This window comes from Ceratotherium simum, chromosome 13, assembly GCF_057802395.1.
Source record: "Ceratotherium simum simum isolate JZ-2026a chromosome 13, ASM5780239v1, whole genome shotgun sequence".
NCBI classification, from domain to species: Eukaryota; Metazoa; Chordata; class Mammalia; order Perissodactyla; family Rhinocerotidae; genus Ceratotherium; species Ceratotherium simum.
In genome coordinates, this window is record NC_141912.1 from 45790248 (window position 1) to 45802529 (window position 12282).

Below are 12282 nucleotides of genomic sequence, written 5' to 3' on the forward strand. Positions count from 1 at the left end.
ACATTTTTTTGTAGCACCCATCTTTTGTCAGCACCATGCTATGTACTAAATAGGATCTAAAAGAAGGGTCACATGGTTCTTAGTTTGCTTTCCATTTAGTTGGAAAATGAAAATACTTATCTAAAACCAATGATAATACTTTGAAATGCATGGAGTGGTAGAATTTACATACATAAATGTTGAAGATGTATATGGTAAAGAAAAGATGATAAGCATCTGTCTACCTGGGCGGTCCTTGTGTAGTGGTGCACTTTGAAGACAGTCCTTGCTTCCCTTGGTCTGGCAGAGAGAAAAGAGGTGGCCGTGAGTCTGGGGAGAGCATGAGGTGAAGATCCTCAATATATGTCCTACCATGAAGAGGAGGGTTCAGACCATGAGGAGTAGTGGGACGTGACCTTGGAAAAGTAGAGCAGAGGACTCTGAATATGCCAACAACCTCTTCCTTATTTTCGCCCCATCATTGTAGAGTTGCTCTGTCATGCTTGTGAAAGGTGGCTGACCTGTGCTTGGGTAGGGGGTGACACCCTCTGGTTTTAAGGCTCTGCCACCTGTGTGGCCTGAAAAGGTGCTATGTAAGTGGAAAATTTTCCCCTTTCATGTGTGTTTTCATAGAATGCAGGTCTAAGGAAACTCAAGGCAGATCCTCCACATTTTCCCGCTGGCCTCCTCTGTCAGGGCAGCAGAGGCAGAGCAGAACGCTGACCTGGGATAGAAAGACTACATTTTAATCTCATGATGTCACTCAGATACCCCGTGTCTCCAGGCTTCTGATTCTTCATCTATAAAGGTCATCTATGATTCTTGATGACTCGGACGTACTGGCTCTGCGTACTAGTCTAGAGATTCAGACAGTTGTGAGTTTTACCCTCTGTTACCTTTACCCCCCACTCCAAATGAATAACATGACCTTCTTGGCAGCAGTTACCCCAGGATCCTGAGAGAGACGAGTGTGCTGATGAACCTTCCTGCAGGCCGTGTGTTTCTGGCCCGGCCCTTTTTCTCCATCTCTTCTCCCCGTGGCTCCCAGTGTAGACGTAGACGCAGATATTGGCTCTAAGGATACTGCGAACAACACTGGTGGCAAAACAGAGGCGTCTGCTCAGTAGTGGCAACTGTCATTTGTGGGCCCCTGTCTGAAACGTGAGGTCAAGGGATGTTATGATGCTTGGGAAGACCTTTGAGCACTCTTTAAACAGAGTTTTAGGAGGTTTTATAGGTAGAGAATGGTATTTGAATTACATTTTAGGTTTGATGTCAGCATTGCTTAATGCTTATTATATGTATTTTTTTAATGTGTCAAAAATGTACCAGTTACTGTACAGAGTTCCTGATCCCTCAACTAATTATTCATTCGTTCATTTATCCATCTGTCCATATGCCTACATTTAAAAAATATTTAGGCTCTTACAATGTAAAAGGTTCTGAGGGATATGAGAGGAAAATAAATGATAACCTTTACCATCCAAAGCTTACTTTATAGTTGGAGAGAACAGGCTAAGAAACAGCTAATCCTGTAAAGTAGTGACTAAGGGCCCAAAAGAGTGACATGGAAAATAAATGCTATTGGAACAGGAGTGAAATAGGAAATGATACAACAGAGCAGTGAGAGAGGGGGCAGGCAAAATGTTGTAGAAGAGAAAGAAGATTCTTAGAGGAGAGCAGCTCTTTGGAGATCTCTTATGTTCTGTGTTCCAATAGAAGGAATGCCGTGAGGGGGTTAATAAAAAAGTACTCGGGCTTTATTTGAGATTTGTCGAAGCAGTAACTCCTGCCATTTAAAAGGCCCCAATGAAGCTTTGAAGTTAACACCTCATTGCCGAGAAGTATGTTGGCTTTTCATTCTGTACCCTTATGCCTTTGCATTAAAAACATAGGACAGAGGACTCTGAACATGCCAGCTATGTTCACCTGGATTCCAGGCCCCTGTTCCTTTTCTCTACCCCAGCCTCCTCCTCAGCTGGGGTGTGTCAATTCCAGGCTTACAGGGATCAATACATGGGTACAATGTTTCTGAGCTGACAGCCCTGCATGGCAAGTACCCAGTCTAATATTCTTTTCAAACGCCCATTTCCTTTCATTTTAGAGATCTCCTTGCCCATTTTCAATCAACCATTATTTACTGAGGGCCTACTAAATGAAAAAATGGATGTTAAAGTACCAGGGAAAGGCTTAGAAATGTCAAATATTATTGTTATTAAGCCCTGAAGGAGGGGCAAGCAAGCATTAGACGGATCTCTGCCCTCAACAGCCCACTCTTCAGTTAGGAGTCCCGTGTGGCCCAAGATAACTAGCATTGGAAAGCAGTGCGTGAAGGATGCCGAGAGGGGATCACAGGCCACGAGAATAAAAGGTCAGAGGTTCTCTTTCATTCTCCCTGATCTTGATTTCACTTGTTTCTACCACACTTTCCACTTCTCTGACCCAAGAAACTTGGTTGAGTAAAGAGAGGCTATTTCCTTTTTCCCTGTAGACCTTGGGGTGAGGGGCAAGATTTTTTTACTTTTAACATTAATTTAATTTTTTTTTTTTGAGCTTCACAGGCATTTTATTAATATATTCTTCTTCATGTACATTAGGTTGTGAAACACTGCTGCTCCTGCTGCTGTGGTAAGGAGCAGGTTCTTGCAGCTCTCTTGACGACAGCTGTATTTGTTTCCAAGCTCTCTGACTGTGGCCAGGGGTGCAGATAGGGCCCTGGAAGGGATGCATCTGTAGGAAACCAGCAGGTCCTAAGGGAATCAGACCCTTGACCTCGGTCTCCTTCATATTATGCCATGAGCAACTGAACTAGTTGCTCACTATTTAGCAGATTAGATCAAAAACAAGACCTAAAGGCATTGTTATTAGTGTCCTGAGGACCGTAACTTTCATTCGGGCAACACGTGGGCTCCAGAGGAGCCTACTTAAGTATTTTTAGGCAAATTTATTTAGGCAAATAGACTTTTAGGGCAGCAGATCTATGTATCTGTGATTTGTCAACCAGATTCCTTAAGGGTGACGAAGATTACAAAGAGGTCAGAAGTCAGAGAGGTCTGCCTAGTTGTGGCTCAGCCTCTCTCAAGCTGCATGATTTTGTAGAGTGAGTGTCTCCCCTGCCCTGGACCTCAGCTTCCCTGTTGGTCAGCGGCTGAGCTCAGTATGATCTAAGCAGTAAATGAGGGGTTTGGATTTTTCCATATCAGAGTACCCCAACTGGCAGAGGAGGGTAAGTGGGTGCCTTAGGGAATCTGGAGACATAGTCTAAATATTCACAAGTGCAAAATTTTGTCAAAGACATTTTTTATTTGTTTGTCTACAAATTCACTCAAGTGTTGGATTCTACCCCATATCACATTCGTGTTTACTGTACACTGTCCCCCCGACTCCACGTTGAGTAGAACCAGCCCATTGGGAGGATGTGCCATGTTCATCTTGGCTTCCAGGACCTCTGGGCAGTGCTGGCTTTCTTTTGTCAGGAGGTTGCAGTCAGGAGTTGTAAACTAGCTCCGGGGGCCTTCTAGGCTTAGGGCACATCACTGGGCAGTTACTGAGCCTTGGCTTTACATTTATAAAATCAGATTGGGGTAATGGGACTTCCAGAACTCTCCAGGCTTTCTTCTTGGCCCTTTTAATAAGTAGATACTACGTTTTCTTTAGTTGATATAATATCTAGGTCTATGGTTTTAAGTCTGTAAATGTATTTTTCTAGGTTTGTAATGTGGCTAGTGACACAGGTATGAATAGTTTAGGGCACAATGCCAATATAACCCAAGAAGTCTAAAAAAAAAATCTGAATTCATGTACAAAACAGAGATTAGAAGTTTAGATACAACCCTATTCAATTAAAGAAAATTTAATTATATCATTTGCTTCTGCAACAATTATTGTAAATAAATTGAAGATTAGGAAAGGGTTTATGGTTTTTTTTTTTTTTTCTTTTTTTAAGTTTAGGATTCCTTCTGTCTCCCCATCATAGATTATTATGTAAGGGATCTCATGCGATACTAGCAAGTTGTTAATATTTCTTCATACAGAGCACATTACTGTATATTTCAGAAACATTTCTTGGTAACACAAAATGACTAAATTCCAGAAAAGTCTATTTTTTGTTAAGTTACAAAAATTACTGTATAATCCCTTTAAAGTCCATGTTAAATCTTTTCACCCAGAAGGAGTTAATCCTCAAGATATTACAGTCTCAAATGACTAGAAGTGATTGGTCAAAATTCTGTAAACCTAGCGGAAATTTGTTGCATTGTTTTCTATAAACCACAACCAGAGCTCATTAATTGAAAAATGAATGTCAATTTGCATTAGCTGGCATCTATAAACCAAAAAGGTACAGTGATCCTGGCATGTGATGGATAATAAAAACATCAGCAAAATGTATCAAATAAAATAGAGAAGGTGGGGAGGTGGAGGGATACATTCAGAACCATATTGGAATTTACTGGCAGGGCCCCACAGAAAGGGTTTTAATGAGGCTTCTGCATCAAAATAAGGGAAACCATATGGAATTTTAATTATGACTATAGTATATTTTAAGTACAAATACCCATGAGAAGCATTTTTTACATTGACAGGCCTATCTATATGGGCTCGGTGCTTCTGTGGGGGGCAAACATTGATGTGTTAAGTGTGACTTATTTCCGTGTGAAATTGCTCACTTTATTCTGGTTTCTCTCACATGATCTGAGCATTGAACTTAATATGTACAGAAGTGACCTGCCTTTAACTATTAGCTCTGCCAACTCAAGTTCACCTAGATGCCCTGCAATGAAAAGGCCAGGCGAGGACCGTCCGTGGCCTCCATGTAGTGCCTGGATCGTGTAAGGCAGTGCAGAAGTGTGTGTGTGGGGGACGATGTTACCTGTCATCTGCTCCCATGTGCGATTTCTGTCATAATCACTACTTGTACATTTTTAAACTTGAGCTTGTTGGAATTTCGTACTTGGGAGGGCTTAGGTAAAGGCCAGTTGAGGATGGAGGAATTTATAAAAAGCAGAGAGTAACTGCCCAGGCTGTGTGAGTTTTGGTTTGTCATCTTGAAAGTGTTTGCTTCTGATATTAGAAGCTGCTCACTAGCTTTTCCCCCTCTGCTCATGGGCCTGTGGATTCCGGGAAAGTACTTAATGGGGGGTGGGAACTTCTCTGCCTCCCCCTCCCCTAAGGCTGTTGCTTCTTCTGTCTTGGAATTCACGGTGATAGAACCTTAGAGCTGGAAGGGAACTTAGAGCTCATCCCCCTCATTTTACAGATGATGACACTGCTACCTCTGACTTCTGCCTCTGGCCTTCCACTCTCAGTAAGAAGAGCCAGGCAGGTGAGACTTTTCATTGCCGGGCTGGGCTGGGCGGGGCTGTCTGATTGTACTGTCCAATTTGTGAGGAAAACTTTTGTTAACTATATATTGCTTTTAAATTGTCACTTTTTATTACAAGTGCACATCATGGCACTTACCCCTAACATTTTATGAAGATCCCAGGCTGTGTGCATTTTAACAAAAATCAACAACTCTCAATCAGCACCTTTAAAGGAAAGTATTAGGATTATTTCTTTAATAAATGTTGTAGTATCCCAGAACAAGGGCTAAGTAAAAATGGGGCTGGTGTACCCACTACCTTAGGCCTTCGAGAATTACTAAGTGCTTTCCCTTCTAGATAAAAGCTATAGGAAAAACAAAGATGTGAGATCCAAGGAATTGGAAGATTTTAGACAGGAGCCAAATCTTAAGAACACTGGTATTATAAAAGGGCTTGTCACAATTCTGTCAATTTTAGAAAAGCATAACCCAGTCTTTAAAGATCACAACTATAAGTTTTTAGGCATTTCATAAAACTAATGTCCACATGAAGTGGTTTATAACCATGGTTTCATAAGTTAAGCACCAGAAATATCTATAAAGGAGGTATACTGTTAGCTTTAGAAGTTAAAAGACTTTACATTTTAGGGGAAAACCATCTTTGCCTCCAGGTTACCTGTTCAAATTGGCCTGAAGCTAATTCTGTAGGATGTGGGACAGGGCCCAGTAAATGGATGATGAGGTGCCCTCCCCTTACATCTCTCCTGCATAGTGAGCCTTTTACAAAAGCTACTGTCGGTACCTGGCCTCAATCAGGTCCTACATCTCCCATCAAGACTGTAAATGCAGTGATTCCTAGGTACTAAGCCTTTTCCCCCTACTTTCAAAACCTGCTTATTTAGTTTATGACCCTTGGGAGAACTTCTAAGGGCTAGACCCTTCCTCTACGCCCCCAGATAAGTAAGATAGTTCCGGAAAACATTGAAATCTGGTTTGAGTTTTTGAAATCTGTTACTAAAATGAAGAATAAAACAAGATTTTAAATTATTTTAAAGTTGAAAAGAAATGATAGGAACATGTTAGAGTATCTTTTTGAAGTTCCTTCATTGATGAAGGGACCCCACCAAGAGTACCAATAACAAATCTGATCATTTTGGAATATCTTCATATTGGGTTGAGAAAAAAAAACTTGTCCAACTCAGTAAAAATGTCACTTTCAAATATCTGAGGTGCAACGAGAAACAAAAAGAGAAAAAGATCAATGAAGATTCAGTCGTAAAGTCTGGTGAGTGAATCAATATGGTCAGAGTGTTGGGTTGGCTTACACATATGACCTAGCACACGTTTGGGTTTTTAAAGCCCTTTGGGATTCTCTGGAGGTAAAGAACTTAAGGATGAATGCCGCTAAGACTAAGTGAAAAAAGAAAAAGAGACTGTGTAGTGGCTGGTGCTTTTGAAGGTCTGTTTGTGGCTTGCTGTTCCTTTTTGGGAAGCTAAAGTTTTCTTTTTTCTTGTAAAAATTCTATCATTATTTTAATTGATATTTACAGATTTTTCCCCCCATCTTCTGTTATAATTTTTAGGTGCTTCAGAACTGGGCCCTTTTTCAGACCCCAGGCAGTTCCCAAGCATTTCATCCCTCACTGAGAGCCGCTTCTCCAACCCACGAATGCACTATCCAGCCACCTTTACTTACACCCCGCCAGTCACCTCAGGCATGTCCCTCGGTATGTCCGCCACCACTCACTACCACACCTACCTGCCACCACCCTACCCCGGCTCTTCCCAAAGCCAGAGTGGACCCTTCCAGACCAGCAGCACTCCATATCTCTACTATGGCACTTCGTCAGGATCCTATCAGTTCCCCATGGTGCCGGGGGGAGACCGGTCTCCTTCCAGAATGCTTCCGCCATGCACCACCACCTCGAATGGCAGCACGCTATTAAATCCAAATTTGCCTAACCAGAATGATGGTGTTGACGCTGATGGAAGCCACAGCAGTTCCCCAACTGTCTTGAATTCTAGTGGCAGAATGGATGAATCTGTTTGGCGACCATATTGAAATTCCTCAGCAATGGCCCAGCGGTATCTGGGAGCCACGTCCCAAATGTATCGATATATACATATATAGAGAGAGTGCATATATATGTATATCAATTAGCTATCTACAAAGTGCCTATTTTTTAGAAGATTTTTGCATTCACTCACTCAGTCATGATCTTGCAACCATAAGAGGGTAGATTTTGAGACGCAAAAGGCCCAAGAAAGACAATCATAACTGGGTTTCAGATTGTTTTCTATTTAAAATGTACTTTTACAAACAAAGGAAAAAGATATTTTTGTTGCTTTTGTTGTTTGAGCTGTTATCATAAATAACCTGTTCATATGCCAATTCAGAGAGGTGGACTCCAGGTTCAGGAGGAGGAGGAGCAAAGCCACTTCCTCCCTGTGCTTTGAAACCACACGCCCTCCCGGTTGCGCTGTGGATGGACCAGTGCACGCTGCAGACCCGCTTACAAAGCCGGTCGAGGTGCACGTAAAGGGAGAAGAGGGAGAATGGACGCTCCCATGACGGGACGGTCCACTCGGAACAACTGTTCCAAACTTGGCTTTCAGACTTCCGCAAGTACTCATTGGAACTGTTTGGTTCGGGTTTTTTTTTTCCTACTCTAAGAAAATGACTTCAAGAATACTGGTCAGGATAGATTTATTTTACTTTTTTATACTTTTGTTTTCCTTTTCCCATTTAACCAAAAAGAAATCCCATCCCGCAAGCCCCCCTTCTCCTTTTATGCAAAACTGAAAATGGCAATACCTTATTATAGCCATAACGGTATAGATAGTGTTTGCGTTTGGCTGTGTGTTGTTTTCTTTTTTTTTAAATTATGAATATGTGTAAAATCTGAGGTAACTTGCTAACGTGAATGGTCATATAACTTTAAAGATATATTTATAATTATTTAATGACATTTGGACCCTTGAAACATTTCTTAGTGTATTGATATGTTGACTTCGGTCTCTAAAAGTGCTCTTTATTAAATAACAAATTTCTTCAGTGGGCTAGAGCCATATCTGAAATATTGCTAAGCAATTTCAGTTCATCCAGGCACAATGTGATTTTTGAAAATACTTCCATCTCCAAATATTTTAGATGTAGCTTGTTTTTGTGATGTGTGAAGGAAATGTTATGTTTAGTTCTTTCAGATCTTCCATTGCCTCTAACATAGCTTTGCCTTTTAAAGCAATAATTAGGGATTTAAGAAACAACTCTTAGCCCTTTATCACTTCTGTTGCCCTTTATCAGCATTAAATGCTGCAGTGATGTGGTTTCCTAATTTCTTTCACATAGTGATGACTCTGTCATATTAAAAAAGACAAGCACAAGTGAATGATTGAACTGCAGAAAAATGTTCTGTGGTTTCATAGTTAAAGCAAAACTCTAAATCGCCAGGCTTCATAGTGAAGACATAGTCAGCTTATAGCCACGCAGGTGGCTAAGGGCTCAGTCATGATTCACATGGTACCGGAAAGCAAAATTGCACCAGGGATTCTTAACCAACCCGCCTTACCAAAGTCAGTCAGGGGAACCCAAGTCTGCCCTACCCAAAGCCCCACTGACAACTCTCCGCATAATTTGCATTTAAAGGAGCAGAATTAAGTCATTGTCTTCTGAGAGCAGGGTCATCTGAAGTAGCAGGAAGTTCCACAGAGAGCTGATCTGAGAGAACAGACAGCCTGTGGGGACCCATGTACAACCTCTGACATTCATATTTCTCACAGTGGAGGGGAACGGGAAGGCTGACCATGTGGAATTGGGCGTCTGCTACTGTGTCTGGATTTGAGTTAACAACCCTCCTGTAGGATGCACTGTGACCACTCCTGGCGGCCATGGGGCAGATTCTCAAGTATGAATCTTAATCCAAGCCGGGATCATTCCATGACACCGCCAGGCAAATCCCTGCCCTCCCCCCCACAGGTCAGGGCCCCTTCATTTGAATTCTGTGCCCCCCTCAGCAGAACTTTGCGGAGATGTGCCTCCAGCCCTGAGGCCCTTGCTCTCTAGTCATTCCCAAGCCCAGCTTTGTAGGCTGCCAAGCATGGCAGGACACGGCAGTTGGACCTGTGCTTCCTGCCTGGGTGCCTCCCTGGGAATTCATCCTGACTCCTTCTAATAAAAATTGAGGGCAAAACAAAACAAAACAAAACAAAACAAAACACTTTGCCTTCTGAAGGTTGTATACCAAGTATGCTTAGATAAAGAAGCCACTTTTCTATTGCTTAAGTAAGATGGAAGTACTAATTGATACTATTTATTGTTTCTATGTGGTAGCTTGAAGCACGCCACTGTCCATTTATTTGTAAGTGTAAAATATGTGTGTTTGTTTCAGCAGCACTTAAAAAAGCCAGTGTCTGGTTACACATTTCGATTTTAATTAATTGACATAAAAATGTTACCGCCAGTGCCAGCTGTACCCTATTTAATAATAAAGGTACTATATTTGTACATTATTTTTTAATGTTAAAAGGGCTTTTTTAAGTTTACAGTACACATACTAAGTGACGTTAGGGATGCTTTTGTGTTGAAATGTTATTATAGTGGCTGCAGGCAGCAACCCAGAAACACTTTAGAAGTTTTTTTTCTTGGGAAAAATTCAAGCACTTCTTCCTTCCACCCTCATTCCAACCACTCCAACGGGGTAATTCACATTTCTCAGATCAAATGCTACCCCTTTTTGGCCTGGAGGTTAAATTTTTCTTTTATCTTTTTTTTTTTTTTTAAAAAGTCCTTAATTTGCACTGGGCCATGTGTATGATTTGTGATTTCAAGACCAAAGCAAAGCCTTACTACTACTACTACTCTATTTCAGGTTAAAATAGCACAGTCTTTAGGTAGCATCAGCGTTGCTGGAGTTGACAGTGTGACCAACACAGCCACTTTTCTGTCTGTTTCAGTTGTCTCACACATTTTAACCTATGTCAGAGTTCCAGGACAGGTACCACGGCTTCGGTTTTAGATTAGTGGAATGACATCCCGCCTGGAACTGAGAGACTCAACAGATCAGCTGTTGTTTGCTCTTTAGACTGTCTTCCGCACCAGGGCCTTTTAAAAATGAGCCGAGAAATCCACACCATTAGAGACCATCGTTGCAAATTCAGAGGGGAGGAGATGTGTGTGCTGGCTGAAAGAGTTCCCTCCATTCCCAGGACAGGGACTGACTCAGAGTCTAGGTTAATACATGGAAACACAAAGCATTAGCACAAACAATGATCAAATCTATGATATTTGAAAGAACAATAATACATAAAATAAATAAAAGACGACTCTTCCAAACCTTGAATTTGTTGTTCTTAAAAAGATAATGCATTTAAAAAAATATTTTCTATGTGAGAATTTTTTAGATGTTTGTTTACTTCATGTTTACAAATAACTGTTTGCTTTTTAATGCAGTACTTTGAAATATATCAGCCAAAACCATAACTTACAGTAATTTCTTAGGTATTCTGAATAAAATTCCATTTTTCTGGATATGCTTTACCATTCTTAGATTTCTGTGGAACAAAAATATTTGTAGCATTTTGTGTAAATACAAGCTTTTCATTTTTATTTTTTCCAATTGCTGTTGCCCAAGATTTGCTTTCCATGCACATATTGTACAAATTCTGCTTTGTGCCACAGGTCATGATTGTGGATGAGTTTATTCTTAACTTCAAAGGGACTATTTGTATTGTATGTTGCAACTGTAAATTGAATTATTTGGCATTTTTCTCATGATTGTAATATTAATTTGAAGTTTGATTTTAATTTTCAATAAAATGGCTTTTTTGGTTTTGTTATGTGTGTACATTGGGTCTTTTCTCATCCGCGGCTTCCTCTCTACTCTGACGCCTACTCCTGCCTACGCCTGGGCACTTACTGGCCGTAGGACTTGCCAGGGCTGGATGAGAAGAGATCTTATATTACTGGTGAGAGGAAAGAAAATCTTGGTAAGCGCTGGGTCTTGTTTTGTCCTGCTCGTAATGGGTGGGCAAAGAATCTAGCCATGAACCCACTTCCTTATCATCCTGTGTCTAGAGGAAGGCGTGCTCCCCCCATCCTTGGGTAAAGCCCCTTATTCCAGCTATGGGACCAGTCAGGGTGTAAGGACAGTAGCCTTGATGGTTCCATGATTCTAATCTCTGGGCACATGAACGGGGCCCGGCAGTGACCCCCCTGGCTGTAGTCACAAGCTCTCAGGCGGCCCAGCCATAGGGGATCATCTATTTTCCTTCCCACATCTCTTTTGGGTTCTTAAAAAGAAGGTCACCCAAAGCCCAAGGATGAGTAAAAGCGGACCTTGGTCTGGAGACCTCTAGCCTCAGAAAAATTCTACTAGCGGGCATGACTATGGTTTGGAGATTTTTTTTTTCTGGGCCATTGTTTATTTTTGGTAACTCCCTCCCCTGAGATGAAGTTGAGGGCCTGGGGTAGAGTGGTTGCTTTCTTTAGGTCCTGCGCTTTCTGTACGCCTTGGCTTACCACAGTTCTAAAAGAGGGACCAGGAAACCGTGGTGCAGAGAAGCTCAGTCCTGGCCAGTGGGCCCCATCACACTAAGAGTTAGAGGCATCCTTTCAGAAGATCTGCTCATTCTTACCCCTTTGACACTGTTTTCCGAGAAATCTTGGAAATAGCTAATTTCTAAGACTAGAAGACATCCTAAAAGCACTTGGGTGAACTTAGGCCAGAGAACTTGTTTGCAACTCTTTGAGGATGTATATTTATCCTTTTAAATGAAACATCTGTGTGACTTTAAAAGGCATTGCGTGGGAGGTGGGCATAGTGGTTTTCTCGTCCTCTCCAGCTTTCTCCAGCAGCATGGTTTAGGGCAAATCACTTCACACCTCTAGATTTCAGTTTCTTGGTTTATGGAAGGGCATTGGGCTAGATCTCTGTGCTGTTGACATTCCAGGCTGGATAATTCTTTAGTGTGTGTGCAGGGAGTGCTGTCCTGTGCGTTGTAGG

General features: G+C 41.6%; 1 protein-coding gene across 3 annotated transcripts in view; it reads left to right on the forward strand.

Annotated features, from left to right (window-relative positions):
* Positions 1-12282, forward strand: part of RUNX2 (RUNX family transcription factor 2) — a 230250-nt gene that overhangs the window by 114067 nt on the left and 103901 nt on the right. Inside the window, exons 6-7 of one of the 3 annotated variants that reach the window (XM_087438673.1) lie at positions 5237-5302; positions 6865-11114. The exons of 1 other annotated variant lie outside the window; for it this stretch is intronic. In XM_087438673.1, the coding sequence (XP_087294799.1) occupies positions 5237-5302; positions 6865-7343 (545 nt within the window). In that variant the 3' untranslated portion in view covers positions 7344-11114. Of the gene's footprint in view, positions 1-5236; positions 5303-6864; positions 11115-12282 lie in introns of those variants that run through there. One more of the 3 variants, XM_014782649.2, reaches the window with a different exon arrangement.